Source organism: Zeus faber (assembly GCF_960531495.2).
Source record: "Zeus faber genome assembly, chromosome: 1".
NCBI classification, from domain to species: Eukaryota; Metazoa; Chordata; class Actinopteri; order Zeiformes; family Zeidae; genus Zeus; species Zeus faber.
In genome coordinates this window covers 33321722-33339031 of record NC_137193.1, presented here as the reverse complement: position 1 = coordinate 33339031, position 17310 = coordinate 33321722, and the positions used below count along the sequence as shown (strand labels likewise).

The 17310-nt window shown below is 46.2% G+C and overlaps 1 protein-coding gene across 1 annotated transcript in view; it reads left to right on the top strand.

Moving 5' to 3' along the window:
* Window positions 1-16527, top strand: part of arid1ab (AT-rich interactive domain 1Ab) — a gene marked incomplete at its 5' end in the record, with an annotated part of 65214 nt that extends 48687 nt beyond the window's left edge. The window contains 14 exons of the mRNA XM_079998595.1: window positions 1546-1716; window positions 3006-3306; window positions 4069-4214; window positions 4333-4430; window positions 5327-5536; window positions 6137-6341; window positions 8927-9059; window positions 9264-9439; window positions 9831-9972; window positions 12499-12615; window positions 12731-12827; window positions 12977-13799; window positions 13889-14019; window positions 14122-16527. Of these exons, the coding sequence (XP_079854721.1) occupies window positions 1546-1716; window positions 3006-3306; window positions 4069-4214; window positions 4333-4430; window positions 5327-5536; window positions 6137-6341; window positions 8927-9059; window positions 9264-9439; window positions 9831-9972; window positions 12499-12615; window positions 12731-12827; window positions 12977-13799; window positions 13889-14019; window positions 14122-16026 (4655 nt within the window). The 3' untranslated portion in view covers window positions 16027-16527. The remainder of the gene's footprint in view (window positions 1-1545; window positions 1717-3005; window positions 3307-4068; window positions 4215-4332; window positions 4431-5326; window positions 5537-6136; window positions 6342-8926; window positions 9060-9263; window positions 9440-9830; window positions 9973-12498; window positions 12616-12730; window positions 12828-12976; window positions 13800-13888; window positions 14020-14121) is intronic.
* Between the last annotated feature and the right edge of the window lie 783 nt (window positions 16528-17310).

The window sequence follows — 17310 nt, the reverse complement described above, 5'->3', positions numbered from 1 at the left end:
AATTGGGCTGGATGGAGGACCGTGTCCGTATCCTGACATGGATGATTCACAAATATAAAAATAGGTTTATGATTCCCCCTATTTATAATTCCTCATTGAAATGTTATCCCTGTGCATTTTTGTAAGCTTCTTTCTGTTTTATCCTTTTATTGTAATGCACACTGACTGACAACCTCTGAAGGTGTCCTGTAGTATCTGGCACCAAGACGTTAGCAGCAGATCCTTTTAGTCCTGTAGGTTGCAAGGTTGGGCCCCCATGGATCAGGCTTGTTGTTCCAGCACATCCCACAGATGCTAGTTCTGGGGAATTTGGAGGCCAAGTCAACACCTTGAACGCTTTGTCATGTTCCTCAAACCATTCCTGAACAATCTTTGCAGTGTAGCAGGGCGCATTATCCTGCTAAAAGAGGCCACTGCCATCAGGGAATGTCGTTGCCATGAAGGGTGAACTCGGTCTGTAACAATGTTAAGGAAGGTGATACGTGTCAAAGTATAATCCACATGAATGTCAGGACCCAAGGTTTTTCCCAGCACAACATTGCCCAGAGCATCACACTTCCTCTGCACAGCTTGCCTTCTTCCCATAGTTTATCTTGGTGCCATCTCTTCCCCAGGTAAACGACACATGCACCCAGCCATCCACATGATAAAATGTGATTCATCAGACCAGGCCACTTTCTCCCAATGCTCTATGGTCCAGTTCTGATGCTCCGATCTGCAACTACGCAGCAATCTGTGAAGCACTGTGTGTTCTGACACCTTTATGTCATAGCCAGCATGAACTTTTTCATCAATTTGTGTAGCTCTTCTACAGTAGCTCTACTGCGGGATCGGACCAGAGGGGCTAGTCTTTGCTCCCCATGTTCATTAATGAGCCTTGGGTACCCATGACCCTGTCGCCGGTTCACTGGTTGTCCCTCCTTGGCCCACTTTTGATAGATGCTAACCACTGCATACTGGGAACGCCCCACAAGACCTGCTGTTTTGGAGATGCTCTGGCCAAGTTGTCTAGCCATCACAATTTGGTCCTTGTCAAAGTCACTTACCTTACACCTTACATTTTAAACACATATTTAACACATAAACTTTAATAAATGACTGTTTACTTGCTGCCTAATGCATCCCACCCCTTAACAGATGCCATTGAGATGAGATGTTATTCATTTCATCTGTCAGTGGTTTAAATATTGTATACAGTATGTTCACATGATGAAATGCTTGCGGTTGAATTCAGCCCATGGTTCCAATTCTTTCCAGGATGGTCCTTCGCACCTCTATTATAAGCCTAAATCCCTTTTAAAACACCGAACAACAACATTTTGGAATTGGGGAAATCAATATTTGTTTCTTTATACTCTGTATAGTGCACTTGCTTCTCCTAATATATAACCTGTTATAATTGTGCGCCTTAAAATAGCTGTGTTATGTATGTACTTCTTAAAATGTACTATTTAGGGTGTGCACTCTGGTAATGCTTGACAGAAGTCAGAGAAAAAGTAAAAACACAAACAAACTGTTCACCAGCTAAACCTATTCCCCCACCAGTATACATGCGGAACCCTCAGATGCCCCCGTACGGGTCCCCCGGTCAACCTGGCTCCGCCTTATCGCCACGTCAGTCCTCAGGCGGCCAGATGCATGCTGCGATGGGGCCCTATCCTCAGAACAATTCCATGGGCAACTATGGTCCACAAGGGGGCCAGTACGGTCCACAAGGTGAGTGAGTGAGTGTGTGCATTTCAGGGTGAGGCTATTTGGCGCTCCAATTTGTAACCGCTTATTCTAGTTTGTAAAACATTTAGACTGTAGAGGAGAGCCAATCTACTCCGGCATGGCAAGTCTGTTTTGAGATGGTAAAAATACCCCCCCACCACCACCACACACTTATTTTTTTTTTTTCTCTGAACGAGATTACGATTGTTATGCTGCAACTGTCAGGAGCTTGGTAGAAAGCCCAGAATCCAGGAGTCTTTGAAAGCTTCTCTGCTCTACAGCTAGATTCCCAGAGCGGTATTATCCACTGTCTCAGATGGTTTCTGTGGGTTTTTGAAGAAGTTGTGCTATTAGTCATATCGGGCGACAGCAATGGGCCAGATAGCAGCCGTCACATCAGGGTGCTTGTCAGAATGGGCTGTGCAGAGGTAAATTTAGAGCCTGTCCACAGAAAATATCTGATCCAGTCAGGTGTAGAAGATGCATTGCACTGCAGGTTTCCTCATTTTTTGGGGGGACCAAAGCGGTTTCATAATGACTGGTATAGACTCCTAACAAGAAACTTCAGATTATCGTATTAAGCGCAAATAACTGGAAGCTCTCTCTCTATTGACTGGGTGTCTGCAAGTCATAAAGCAAAAATGAAGACCTTAAAATCAAATGAACAGTTTCTCATTCTATTTTTATTTTAATTAAATTTTTGAGGTATTGGCCTTTTAAATGGTTGCCTACTTATATAGAAAACTGCATGTTTAATGCAGAAAATGGACATTGATGATGTTGCCATCTCCCTTAGGGGGGAAAAAAGGGCAAACAATATAGACCGTTTGAATTTACGAACACAACAAACAAAAAATCAATACTTACATTACAAATACATAACGTTTGGCTTTGTGTTATGACTATGTACTCACCAGCAAGTTAATGTTACATATTGTCTTGTTAATGAAGTAATGTTGTCTGTGAATGGAAACAGCCAATTGAAACGTCACCTGTATCTGGCACGGCCATAGTTTCTCTGTTTACTTTGGAACCACGATTTTTTTTCAAACTTTGTTTATTTTTGCCTATTTTCCCTATTGGGGCACGTCTGCAACATTCTTTTCTTGGAACTTAAATATAAGATTCATATTTATGAGGTTCTTTGGACCAGTAAATTAGAATTTAAATGGTTAAAAATGTTATTAGAAGTGTTATTTGATGTAGTAGGTTTTAATCCAGACTTTGTGTTTCTAATTGTATTCAAGACAACTGAGGAATAAGAGAATGTGTCTTCACCCCTCCCTGCTCAGGTTACCCCCGACAGCCCGGCTACAGTGGCATGCCCAACGCCAACTACCCAGGAGGTCCCGGCATGGCCGGCTCCATGAACCCCATGCAGGCACAGGCCGGTGGGGCCCCATACCCCGGGATGCCCCCCAGCCGAATGGCTCCCGGGCAGATGGGCACGCGGCCTTACGGCCCCGGCATGGGCCCGAACATGGCCGGCATGCCCCCTCAGGTGGCCTCAGGGATGTGCCCGCCCCCGGGCATGAACAGGAAGGAGGGCGGCCCGCCCATGCATCACGCAGCCGCCAACGCCATACACAACAGGTGGGTAGCAGAGCAGGCGGGTGGGTGGCAACGCAGAGTGTTTTCTGCCTGCGTCAGAGTCTATACAACGGTGGAGGAAGCAGTTAAAGTGTCAAAGGCCATTCACCAGTGATTGCTAGACTCACTCCACTTGAGGACTGCTGTCCTCTCTGAGCTGAATAACAAGCTTGCGTATGTGTGTCAGTGTGTCGGTGAGCGTCTTACCCTGAGGGTGCAGTAAAATAAATAAATTAGTTTCCTTCCATGGGCCAGCCTGCTTGCTGTGGTGAGCTAGAGAGAGAATAGACACCCAAACCACACATACAGAGAATTAGAGTTGCAGATTGTTGATTATGTGGTTAGATATCCATGTCCATGGGTGCGATTGTGTGTGGTTGTGCTCTTGATGTGACTACAGATTATTTGGCCCTCTGCAGTCCCCGGAGTTACTGCCACTTTTATCAATGTTGCAAATGTTATTATTGTCATTTGGATCATTACTCATTGGTGCAACTTAACTGTAGTAGTCTCATAGAGCCTGGCTTGAAAGGGAGGTAGATTGTGGGGATAGCCTCTGAGGTGCGTCTCCCTGGATAGTGAGGGCTGAGAACCACAAAGAAAAGTACAGTAGGTTTTTTTAAATATTGATGCGATCTAATGTGTGCAAGTATATGTGCTCTGCAAAGTTGAAATTGCTGTTATCTCCTGGGGTTTGATATGAATATCATCACATAATAAGAAGCTTTTTCTTTTTAAATCGTATTTCTTCCGTTTTGTCTTCAGGCCACCAGGTTACCCAAACATGGCGCAGGGCATGATGGGAGCAGGCTCTCCATATGGCCCGGGCATGAACAACATGCCCGGCATGATAAACCAAGGCGGGCCAGGGCCGTACCCCATGGCGGCTAACATAGTCAATAACACCCCTGGTGAGTGACCCCAACATTACCAAGAGTTTTGGTTATTTGTTGATGTCACTGAAAAGTTTGAATTGGTGTCAAGATAGTTCTATCTGATCTGCTTATTTTCTCCCTTCATCACTATCAGGGATGGCTCCCAGTCCAGAGTTTGGCATGGAGAAAATGAATTCTGCTCCGAAGATGAACAACAAAGTAGATGCCCCTCCCAAACAGGAAACGAAAAAGGTATGACATTAAAAGCATTTCAATTCTTAAAAGAAAACCCGTAAAAAAAAAGATATATAAAGCAACAAATTAGGTCACCTGTGACAGCAGATGGTTTTTCGAGCAATATATATAATAATGGTTATCAGTGATTTAAAAAATAATAAAATAAAAAAAAAAAGAGAGGGATTAGCATCAGTGATGGGAGTGTGAATGTGCTATTTAAAGAAAAAATTTGAGGTGGAGTGTTTTTCTTTGTAGGTATGTGTCGCTCACAAAGACCCAGAACAAGTTTGAAGGTTTATTTCACGATGAGTGGGCGTGCCAGCTTGGGTTATCACAAGTTATGTTTTTTTGGGGTTAGGGTTAGCATTGTATTTAAGCAGAGAGTGCCATAGAACAACATTCAATACCTAAAGAAATGTTAAAAACACTAACTGAGGTTACAGAACATTGTAAAATGCTCTAAGACCAAGATCACCCACCCACAGATGTGGAGTCCTACGGCGGAAAAATAACGCACTATTTAGTAATATTTCTACTGGGAAACGCAACCAAACAGAATTTGACTAGTTAGAATTGTTAGCACTGATTTAAACAGAATGATTTTGAATACTATATATATATATTGTAGCTTGAATGTTATTCTCCCTTGTAAGTCGCTTTGGATAAAAGCGTCTGCTAAATGACTAAATGTGTGTGTGTGTGTATATATATATATATATATATATATATATATTGTGTATTTTGCCGTATACACATGTCCCCCAGGGGAATATTTTAAATATATCAATATATTAGATCCAAACATGGCACCCAGAGAAATGTATTTACTAACTTGCTACCAAACAGAGAAAACGTTCAACACTGTCAGTTAGGATGAGGCACCAACTTGTGTCCCTTCACCCCCCTCACAGAAGTCAAGCTCGTCCACCATCACCAATGAGAAGATCACCCGTCTGTATGAACTGGGCCCGGAGCCCGAGAGGAAGATGTGGGTGGACCGCTATTTGGCCTTCACCGAAGAGAAAGCCATGGGCATGAACAACCTGCCGGCCGTGGGCCGCAAGCCCCTTGACCTCTTCCGGCTATACGTGTCCGTCAAGGAAATTGGAGGCCTCACCCAGGTAGATGCTGTGTCTCACTTTTTTTCATGAAAACCAACCCAAACCCAATCAAATGGTTTCCTTACTAAGGGTTTCAGGAAGTAATTTGATTTTGTTACGATTTGACTTTGAAAAATCATAAATATTTCCAGGCATTATACAATCATATGCCTATTTTGTTGTCAGTTTCTTGTTAGCAATAGCAAAAATTAGTTTATTTTGTTAATCAAAGAATATAAAATATATATATTGTTGATGTGCACAACTAGAACTTGTGAAAGTCACTCAACTTTCCTTGACGCACCCAGTCACGAGCATAAATGTACTTACATGCTTTGAAATTAGCTGGAGGGAAACATGTGGGGGCAAATTCTCATCTCCGGCACCTGAAAATACAGCTGTTATTTGGCTTTTCAACAGAACTTAATTAAAAACGGTGTACGGTGTTAGATATGGAGAGCTAGGTGAATGTTTGGTCCCTCTCAAGCGCCTATTCACTGTCATTTCAACTGCGCTCTCTCCCTAACTGTTTTCCTAACTGATTGGGAACAAGCAGTCAGATTTATAGATCAAAACTCAACTGCATCCTGTCTCTCTGAACGCCCTCTCCTCTCCTTCCAGGTGAACAAGAACAAGAAGTGGCGGGAGCTGGCCACCAACCTGAATGTGGGCACGTCCAGCAGCGCTGCCAGCTCGCTGAAGAAGCAGTACATCCAGTGCCTGTATGCCTTCGAGTGCAAGGTGGAGCGTGGCGAGGACCCCCCTGCGGACTTCTTCAACACAGACACCAAGAAGAACCAGGCCAAGATCCAGCCTCCCAGCCCAGGTTAGCTCCAGCCAGCCGGACGTTGCTTAATAATTATTCACAATAATTCAAGCTCTCAAAACGGGCAGTCCATATAAAATGAACCTTACGCCCACACAAGGCTATCTTCGCACAATACCCGACCCTGAGCTGTGCCGCTTATATCCCCAACCTAGTTTTTATTTTGGTTTGCGTAAGCTTGGACAAACATTCAGCTACCAAACAACTACCGTTGCAAGATCTCTCTGCTACGAAGACCAAGAAGCTTCCTGGAGACAACGTTGGTGTCGTTTCTGTGGCTTCCTTTATCGGTCACTATTTGTCACATATTTTCCGGTGCTACTGATTGAACCTTGACGTGCCCACAAGGGAGGGGGTCCAATCAAAGATCTTGGTCCAAAAATCGAACTCAGGCCACCTGCAATTACCTACCTATGTTAGAGCCGAAGTGTCTTTTCAAGTGTCTTTTATAGTATCTTATTAATTGCGGTGTTAACAGGCAAGCTCACACAATCGTTGGACATGCCCTGCATTGGCCACCTCCACCGCTCGCCTGGAAGTCCCATAGTCCCCGTGTTCGAGGGAACTGTTCATTTTTTGAGGATGTGGAGCCGGTGGTGGTTGGATACTCCCTGGCATGTGCACAAGACAATGGTGCTTTCCACCCCCGGCCTCATAGGGTGTCCACGCTGCTTTGCATGCTGGCACTGAGGCACAAACTGTTGAATGTTGGTTGCTGGTTGAAGCTCTGGGAAATTGTATCCAGTCAGTGTTTAAATGGGAAGTGTGTCACAGCAGAAGTGCCATTTCTATGACTACCCTCTAACCCATCTTGGAAGGTAGTGGTTGTTGACATGTTAATGTCACATGGAGGTGAAGTTTCACATTACATTAGGACTGGGTCAGAAGGGGGAGGGGCGACGGAGGACTTTGGGGGAGAGACTATAACAAGAGTGAGAAGAGTTGGATGCTTTAGTTCTGGACTGAACTCTCAAGAATCCTTTAAATCTGTGAGTTGAAGGCACACTCGACAGAGTCATTCAAAAGATTCCTTTGCTACGACCAATCATTCGCTCAAGTCTTGCACCACACAAAATATGAATATTGCACATCCCTAAAATCGATATATATTCAGTAAAAACTGTACTCTTCAGCAACACTTTTTCCAACTTCCTATCAACATTGATTCACGGTCCAATATTGCATATCACGATACAAACGCTAACCCCCCCCAAAAAAGCAAAATACATGCCAGGTGCTATTTGTTTTGGAACGGCTCCTAACAATTCCCGCCAGCACCCTTTTTAATGTGCTTAAGGATTGGCTGAGGAGGGCTCTCTGTGTTTGGGTGTGTGGGTGTGTGGGTGTGTGCGGGTGTGTGTGGGTGTGGGGACGGGGGGTGCAGTGCCTGGCCCTGGGCTACAGAGTCAAGGCAGCACGCCCCTGGAGATTAGTGCTGAGCCAGAAAATGATGAATGGCAAGAGGGGGGGTGTGTGTGACACACGGTGTTTCTGTGTGCAAAAGTCAAACGTCTCTCTCTCTCTCTCGTGTTATCTTCCCCCCTCCTGCACTTCCCCCGTCATTCTGTCTGTAGTAGAGGGGAAATCCCTGCCGGGGGGAGTGGGGTGAGGAGGAGGAGGAGGGTGTCAAGCTGGTGTGTGAGGGAGAGGGCGTGTGAGCGAGGAATGATGTGAGTAAAAGGCGACCTGCTGGTGACCTCGGCCCGTGTGCCAGTTTAATGAATGAAGCTGTGAGTCATCAGAGCGGCATGCTTAATGGCCACCAGTCCTGAGCCGAGGTTAAAGATGCTCACGCACAACACACACAAACACGTGCACGCACAAACAAGCCATCACTCATTCTCTCCACTAGAGACTAATAATACAAGTATCACCATACCGCAATTAAGACTCGCTTGCAGATATAACTGTTTTAGCTGATTTGTTTTTTTAATACTAGACTGTGGAAAACAAATACAACAATATCAATGCATGAATCTATGTAGCGGGTAAAAAGGAGTGAAAACCAAAATGGCTATAATACTGGACGCTATATGGTAATCTTGGGAGTTGTATGGGGGTGAGCATGCTGTGTTGAGCTGAAAGCTTAAGCTTCAACAAAAAAAAATAAATGGGAAAAATCTGGAATTTTCTCAACCACCGAATGAAGCGGCATGATGCGTGCTTCCACACATGGAACAGACCCACTCCAGACAGCATTTCACCATGTCACATTCCCTTTTACAGGCAGAGCTGTGCGAAATAGACAAATTTATTATCATGGCAATCACTGGGGAATTCTGAGATGGTATCAATATGTCACAATATCTGCTATGTGTTAAAAAGCCCCCTTTACATTTATTTAGTTAGTTAGTTTTTAATAATAGTGCTTTTAGTGTTTAGGAGCGCATATCAGGGAAGATGAGGGTCATATCGAATCATTATTATTATTATTCTTGTTAATAATCTAGACCACAATATGTCATAATTGCATTGCTATACTTATATACTAAATTGCCCAGCCCTAGTTACAGGAGACTTCAGAAATGTTGGCATTCTCAGATTTTGGTGCTTACTTTGTTTTATGCCGTATTTTCCCCTCACAGCCGGCTCTGGATCCCTCCAAGGCCCCCAGACACCCCAGTCGACCAGTAGCTCGATGGCAGAGGGGGGAGACCTGAAGCCCCCTACCCCAGCCTCCACCCCGCACACCCAGATGCCCCCAATGCCTGGCGTTAGGTATGATGCTGAGCAAACTTTGGAAATGTCTTGTGCAACTTAACTATACAGGACCCTCATGGCTATTGGCAACAAATTTGATTTCAGTTTCTGTTAACAAAATAGCTTGCATTTTGACCAATGCATGATCACACCCCTCTCCTTGTAGTTACATTGTTATGCCAGTCTTGCTTCACTAATGCGCCACTTCCTACAAACATTCAGGAGCAGCGTCAACTTGCAGGACCCCTTTGCCGATGGCGGAGACCCGGCGTTCGCCCGGCGGAACGCCATGACTCCCAACTCTCAAGGCTACCAGCCCGGCATGGCTGGACCAGAGATGATGGGCCGCATGGGGCCCTACGAGCCCAACAAGGACCCCTTCGGTGGCATGAGGAAAGGTACTTAAATAAGGAGAAGAATTAGATTTTGGTGTCTGATTTCAGTGGTATAGCATTGGGATAAAATGAACACTGCCTTATCGTCAATCTTTAATTACCCATTTGGTGTTGTCATTAAGTTAAATAAAATGAGGATACAATAATTTTGCGGTACACACATTTCTTTAGTTAATTAATGAGAAGTGAGGGCCTACAATTTTTTTTATATGGGGTCTGATATATTTAGAGTTTGATTTGAATACTAGACTTATGGTCTCTACAAAGGCATATAGTTCAATATGATGAACCCCAGTTGGATTCTGCAACATGGGAATTTCCATCTTCAATACCTATTGATAATCTATAAAAAAATATATACAATAACAATTTCCTTGTTCCTCTTCCGACTTAGCTGGAGAGCAATTCATGACGCCGGGCCCAGGCCCCAACAGTGGCATGGGGGAACAGTACAATCGAGGGCCCCCGGGCCCCATGGGGAACTTGCCTATGGGCCAGAGGCAACCGTACCCCTACGGATCGGGATACGAGCGAAGGTAAAGCCAAAACGTAGCACTTGTTTTGTGTAGAGCCTGACCGATGTATCCGTCTGGCCGACATATCGGCCATTATTTGACTTTTTTGACGACATCAGGATCACATCAGCAGTTATGCAGCCGATGTGTCCCGATGTTTAAATAAGTATAATAATCCAAAAAAAAGTATTATTTATCCTATGCTTGTCTGTTTGAACGTTGTAATTGCTTAACAGAATTTAATTTACTAGAATTATCCACAGCAGCTGACGCGCTACATGTAATAAGGTTTTGTTAGTGTCACTCTTGCCTCATCCAATATTCTCTACAGCAAGACTTGTCTGCACAGATTCTGTATAAGGTAATAAGTTACTTATCACACTACTTTCAAGTTACTCATCAAAATAAGCATAGAAATCAGACTAGGCGTTATAAATCCACATTTGCTTGCTCCACATGAAGATAACGTAAAATATTGCTGTAAAGCAGTTCTGCCAAAACTCTCGTTTAATTTTGAATCAAACTTCTCTCTGCGTGCTGTGCTCCTCAAAACAAATGCATCTAAAATAAAAACACTGTTTTTATTTTAAGAGATTTCTTTGTCATTTCACACCACTCCATTACGCAATCCACTGTCCTGATCCATAGCGGAACGTTCCTTGGTTGGGTTTAAAATATTTGTTTCATACAAGTAAAAACGAAAAAAAATTGATCTAAAATAAAAACACAGGAAAACCGACATGGGAACCGGCACGGGAGCGCGCGCGGTGCACCGCTGGAGGAGAAAAAATAATTCCACTCCAATTCTCTGAGTTACCGCTGAGCCCACACCAGAAGCGACACGTCAGCATCGCAAAAGCGCTTCAGATACCCTGCCATTTTAATCAATTTGGAAGGTCACGCCAAGCAGAAGCGTCAGCGTCGTGAAAGGGGCATGCCACGAGGCTCCTAAACCCCTTGTGTTTTTTAATGCCTCGGCTCTTTTTTTCGAGGCGCAAAGCGGAACGCTTTACTGGTATGCGTCAACTACATTTATAAAATCACTGAAGTGCGGTCCTAATGTGGATTACTGAGTTAAATTAACAAACTAATACATTTTCCCTCACAACAAATTAAACCTCATTCATGTAAAGATTATCATTCCAGCAGGAAAACAAATATCACGCCCAGGAATAGACTTTATATTTTACTTCATACTTGAGAAGCAGTTTTATAAACTTTATTGTCGGGCAACACAGAAGCAGGACGGTCTCTTTGCTGCTTGGAGTCACTACGTTTGGGCTCCAGTCAAACTGACTTAGAGTAGCAATAGAGTAGTAGTAGAGAAAGTAGAGACATTTATTTACAAGGTATTATTAAGCTATTAATGTTTTTTTTGATCAAATGTACAAGAATATCCATTGCATGTTTTCTTCATTTAATAATCAAACCACAAATAACAGAAAACACCTTATTACAGAAACAGCTCAATAAATACACAAACAGTGTATATAGATGGTGAAACTCTCCTTGCATCCTCCTTCTCTGGTTAATGGGATGAACCCACCGCTGCCGCCTTCCTCCTGTCAATAACCGCAGTGTATTTATAGATTATTACTCATTCCGTGTTAAACGTAACGTGTTAATAAACAGACTCCAAATCCGAATAAAAATGTAAAGGTTGAGAACTAAAGCAAAGAGTCACTTACCTATTGAAAATTTAGAAATGTCACAATTTGAAGTTTAAAGTCTTAAAGACAGAATGTAGTCGGACCCGGAATGAATTGACGAATCGTCAAATGACGTGACGCTTTCACATTGATGACGTGTCGTTTCTGGTGTGGGCGAGGGGTTAGGTTTACGTTTAACACAATGAGCAATCCAGAACAACAAAGTGTTCAAAATAGCATAATTATATTGTTGAATTTATCAATTTAAAGTGGTGGAAATGTACATTATGCTTAACTGGCATGGACATTATATAACAAGCACTGGGAGTTTATCCATCGTTGTTTTTTTTGAGGCGGGCCTTTATTTGTTTGTGTCGACCACACCCCCGTCATTTATTAGAGGCCTGGTTTTTATTTGAGTAAATACAGTAGCTTAGGGGAGGGGACCATCGTGGATTTTATATTTACTTGTTTGCTTGTTCATTTTATGATTAAAGTTAAATGTTCTTTTCATATCTTGAAGCTTCATGTATATATTTAATTTCATCTTTTACATTTTTGTCTATCAAAACATTATTTGTGTGTTTATTTTTAATTTATTTGTTTACATATAAGTTAAATGTTCTTAAATATGGAAACTTTGATCAAATAATATTTTCAGATTTATTTGAAAATTGAAACAAAATTGAATACAAAATATTGGTCAAAACATGTGTGATGCGTGGGCTAGGGCTCTCCAAAATCAGAATCGGCCTCGGACCCAAAAATCTGGCATCGGTTTGATGCCAGATTCTAGTTTCATGGGCTGAGCACTTTGTGGGACAATTTCTCCTCAACGATTCCAAACTTTATGGTGAATTTCCTGTTAACGTCACCATCACCTGTTGTGCTCCCGCAGACAGGAGCCAGGCATGGGCCCGGACAGCCTGGGGCCTGGAGCGTCCCAGCCAAACCTCATGCCCTCGGGGGCTGACACAGGGATGTATTCACCTAGCCGCGCTCCACAACAGCAGCGGTAAGTAGCCTCGACCTTTCTTTAGGACCTTGAAAACAATAGTTTATGAGCATTATATGAACTCCAGCGAGAATTATTATTATTTTTTTTTAACATAACAATTATGTTTTCCTAGGCATGAGTCTTATGCTAATCAGTACCCTGGCCAAGGAGCTCCCCCTGGTGGTCCATATCCTAATCAGCAGCCAGGAATATATCCACAGCAACAACCGGTAAGATGTTGATTTGCTATGTTCCCACAGCTCCATATACCTCTGAACCAGTCGTAAAACGACCTGCTTTGTCCCTGGCCTTGTTATTCACTAGAATTTATTTTGGTTAACACTTTTATTGATGTAATGTTACTGTTTTCTGCATACAGAACTACAAGCGACCTGTAGATGGAGCCTATGGTCCTCCTGCCAAACGTCATGAAGGGGAGATGTACAATGTCCCCTACAGTGGTCAGCAGCAGCCGGGATCTCAGTCCTCGGTGCCCCCAGGCCAACAGGAGATGTTCAACCAGTACAACGCTTACCCTGGAGGAGAACGCAGACCACCGGGGCCACAGAGCCAGTTCCCTTTTCCCTTCAACCGAGATCGGGGTCCAGCCTCTGGAGGACCCACTTCCCAGTCCCCCATGCCTCCTCAAATGATGGGAAGCCCCATGCCTTCAGGTGCAGATGGCCCCCAGGGCCCCATGTGGCAGGGCCGCAATGAGATGGGCGGCTACCCCAACTTCCCCAACCGTCAGGGGCCCCAAGTACCAGGCCAGGGCCCCGGTTACCATGGAATGAACCGTTCCGAGGAGATGATGGTGTCAGAGCAGCGCATGAACCACGAGGGTCAGTGGCCCGGGCACATCAACCAGCGGCAGCCCCCCTACGGTCCAGGTGGCTCGGGCCCACCCATGTCTAGGCCCCTGCCGTCAAACTACCAAAACTCCCAGAACCACATTCCGCAGGTGTCCAGTCCGGCGCCCATGCCCCGGCCCATGGAGAGTAGGACATCGCCCAGCAAGTCCCCTTACATGCACCCGGGCACCAAGATGCAGAAAGCTGGGCCCCCCGTGCCCGCCTCCCACATCGGGCAGGCCCCCGTGCAACCTCCCCTAATCAGGCGGGACGTGGCCTTCCCGCCTGGTTCCATTGAGGCCTCCCAGCCCCATCTAAAGCCCCGTAGGCGGCTCACCATGAAAGAGATAGGTACAGAGCTTTGTCCCTTGTTAGCTGTCATTTAAGTCGCTTTGTCACTACCTGCACTTGCCATCCTCAATTCTCTTGTCTCTCGCTAGGTACACCCGAGGCTTGGAGAGTGATGATGTCCCTGAAATCGGGCTTACTAGCTGAGAGCACTTGGGCCTTAGATACCATCAACATTCTACTGTATGATGACAACAGCATTTCCACTTTCAACCTATGCCAGGTGCGTTGCATTAAAATCAGCATCCATGGGTACTTGTTTTAGTCGCATCGGATGACTAATGAAGTGTATTTGACTTGTAACTCTCTGCATTTAAATCTCAAGCTACCTGGATTCCTGGAGCTGGTGGTGGAGTACTTCAGACGCTGCCTCATTGAAATCTTCGGTATTCTAAAGGAGTACGAGGTGGGAGACCCCGGCCAGCGCACGCTCATTGACCCCAACGCTGAAGCAAACGACAGCAGCGACGAGGAGATCCCAGCGCCTGAGGCGGAGAACATGGACACAGAGGATGACGCCGATGAAGATGATGAGGAAGATGAGAGCACTGCGGCACAGCCCTACTCACTGGTCCAGGTGAAACAGGAGGAGGAGAGCTCGCAGAAAGAGGAAGGAGGGGAGGAGGAGAAGAGAGAAGGGGCTTCCTCCAAGGAAGCCCAGGACCCAATCGGCGCCCCCTCCTCAGAGAAGCCCAAGCAGGCCAGCAAGTTCGACAAGCTCCCCATCAAGGTGGTGCGGAAGAAGAACCCCCTCCTGGGGGACCGTTCTGCCAGGTCTGGCCAGCGACAGAGCTTTAACAGCGGCCTGATACACTGGAGTATTGGCGGGGGCGACACCACAGAACACATCCAGACCCACTTCGAGAGCCGAGCTGACCTACTCAACAAGCAGCGGAAACTAACGCCGACAACTCCAGAGAGCAGGAAGAAGGTCCGGGCGCCAGACAAGACAACGACCATGACGACGGCAATGATGATGAACGATAACCCTTGCAAGGCCAAGCATCCGCCCCAGTCCTCGGAAGCACAGACGCCTTCGGTGGAAGAGAAGAGTGAAAAGACTCCTCCGCTTATCGCCGGCTTTCCGGTCACGGCCATGATCGACGACGTGCTGTCGGCGCGCCCAGGCTCAGTTACAGAGGAGGTGGTGCGCAGCTATGCAGAGGAGCAGAACGGCAAGTTCCTGTTCAGTATCAACCCCGAGCTGCAGAGCCACCGCAGAATGAAGATCCTGGAGGATGAGCCACACAGCAAGGACGAGACGCCCCTCAGCACCCTGTCGGACTGGCAGGACTCGTTGGCCCGCCGCTGCATCTGCGTCTCCAACATCGTGCGGAGCCTCTCCTTCATCCCTGGCAACGACCTGGAGATGTCCAAGCACCCGGGGCTCCTGCTGCTACTGGGCCGCCTGGTGCTGCTCCACCATCGGCACCCGGAGCGCAAGCAGGCACCCGTCACCTACGAGAAGGAGGACGAGGAAGACGAGGGTGTGAGCTGCGAGCGTGACGAGTGGTGGTGGGACTGCCTTGAGGTTCTGCGGGAGAACTGCCTGGTGACCCTGGCCAACATCTCGGGCCAGCTGGACCTGTCTGTCTACCCGGAGAGCATCTGCCTGCCCCTGCTAGACGGGCTGCTGCACTGGGCTGTCTGCCCCTCGGCGGAGGCCCTAGACCCCTTCCCCACTCTGGGCCCCCACGGGTCGCTCTCGCCACAAAGACTAGTCCTCGAGACCCTCAGCAAACTCAGCATCCAGGACAACAACGTGGACCTCATTCTGGCGACGCCGCCGTTCAGCCGCCTGGAGAAGCTATACGGCTCCCTGGTGCGCATGGTGGGCGAGCGCAAGGTAGCCGTGTGCCGGGAGATGGCTGTGGTGCTGCTGGCCAACCTGGCACAGGGCGACAGCCTGGCCGCACGGGCCATTGCCGTGCAGAAGGGCAGTGTGGGCAACCTGCTGGGCTTCCTGGAGGACAGCCTGGCGGCCACGCAGTACCAACAAAGCCAGAGCGCCCTGCTCCACATGCAGGGCGCCCCCCACTTTGAGCCCACCAGTGTAGACATGATGCGGCGCGCAGCCCGGGCCCTGCATGCCATGGCCAAGGTGGAGGAGAACCACTCGGAGTTCACCTTGTACGAGTCGCGGCTACTGGACATCTCTGTGTCCCCCCTCATGAACTCTCTGGTGTCCCACATGATCTGTGACGTACTGTTTCTGATCGGCCAATCATGACAGCCATGGGGGGTTTGGCTCCGCCCCCTCTCTGTGCCCCCCTCCGCCTCCCCTTTCCTTTTTTTTCCGTGTCTGTTTGCGTGTGCGTGATGAGATATGAGAGCGAAAAAAACTGACTGTCCCTTTCCCTTGTTTTTTTTTTTTGTTTTTTTTTTAATTTATGCAAAATCACCTCGGATTTCACTGTCTCTCCTCCCCCACTTCTCACGAAAGGAAGGAATATCAAGTCGCAGTGAATTTTTAACATTTGGGGTGAAAAAGAAAGATGCGAGAAAGAAACGTGCAGAATAGGAACCCTGGCCTAGGCGAAGAACGCAGTGCCACCCCCCACCCACACCCCCCTACCCCCCTACCCCCTGCCCAAAAAGAAATAACTTTTTTTTTTTTTTTTATGAAAAACATACAAAAATATAATTCAAAAAAAAAAGAAAAAAAGAAATTCGATCCATGAACTGTAACCAAAGTTGCTGTCTCGTTTACAGTGAGTTTGGAGGGTCACATGCGCCCAGTTCCTCTCTCTCTGAGCGGGGCGTTTGCTGGGGGGACGGGGGAGGGGAAACGGAGATAAGAGTGGATGAAAGGATATTTTGGTTTGTGTCTGAAGGCTGAAATGGACTCACGGGGACTCCCGGCGTGGTTGTATTTGCTGTAAAACTTGGATACTATATACACTCGGCCACACAGGAACCACGCCATTGGCCGTGAACGGACGTCCGTCGATGGGGAGGCCTGCGCAGTAGATTGTAGGATGTTTTTTTTTTTTTTTTTTTTTGTTTCTTTTTGTTTGTTTGTTTGTTTTTCCGTACTGTACACCTTTTTGAGAAATATCAAGCAAAACAAACTGTAAACATACTGTAATAATACTGTTTCACACTGAGATACGCTGGCTTGGCAGCAAACTGTAGTTTTTAAAGACAAATTTTAGCTAACGTTGAGAGAAAGCGAGAGAGCGAGAAAGAGAGAGCCCCCCCCCCACCCCAAAAGTATCGTGAACCGACAACACCCCGACCTCTTCCTCTTCGTCCCCCTTTGATTGTATGACTTTGACACCCCCCCCCCCCCCCCTTTGTAAAAGAAGTCACCTCTGTAGGACTGGTCCTCGACTCTAGATGCAGTCCGAGCTGCAGTGCGTGTGTGTATATATATATTAAGATGTTGTACATTACACCCCCCCCCCCTTCCTTTTCACCTTCCGTTTCTCTTAACCATTTTGCCCCCCCCCCCCCCCCTTTTTTTATTTTATTATTATTTTTTTTATATATATAAATTTACGACAATGGAAAA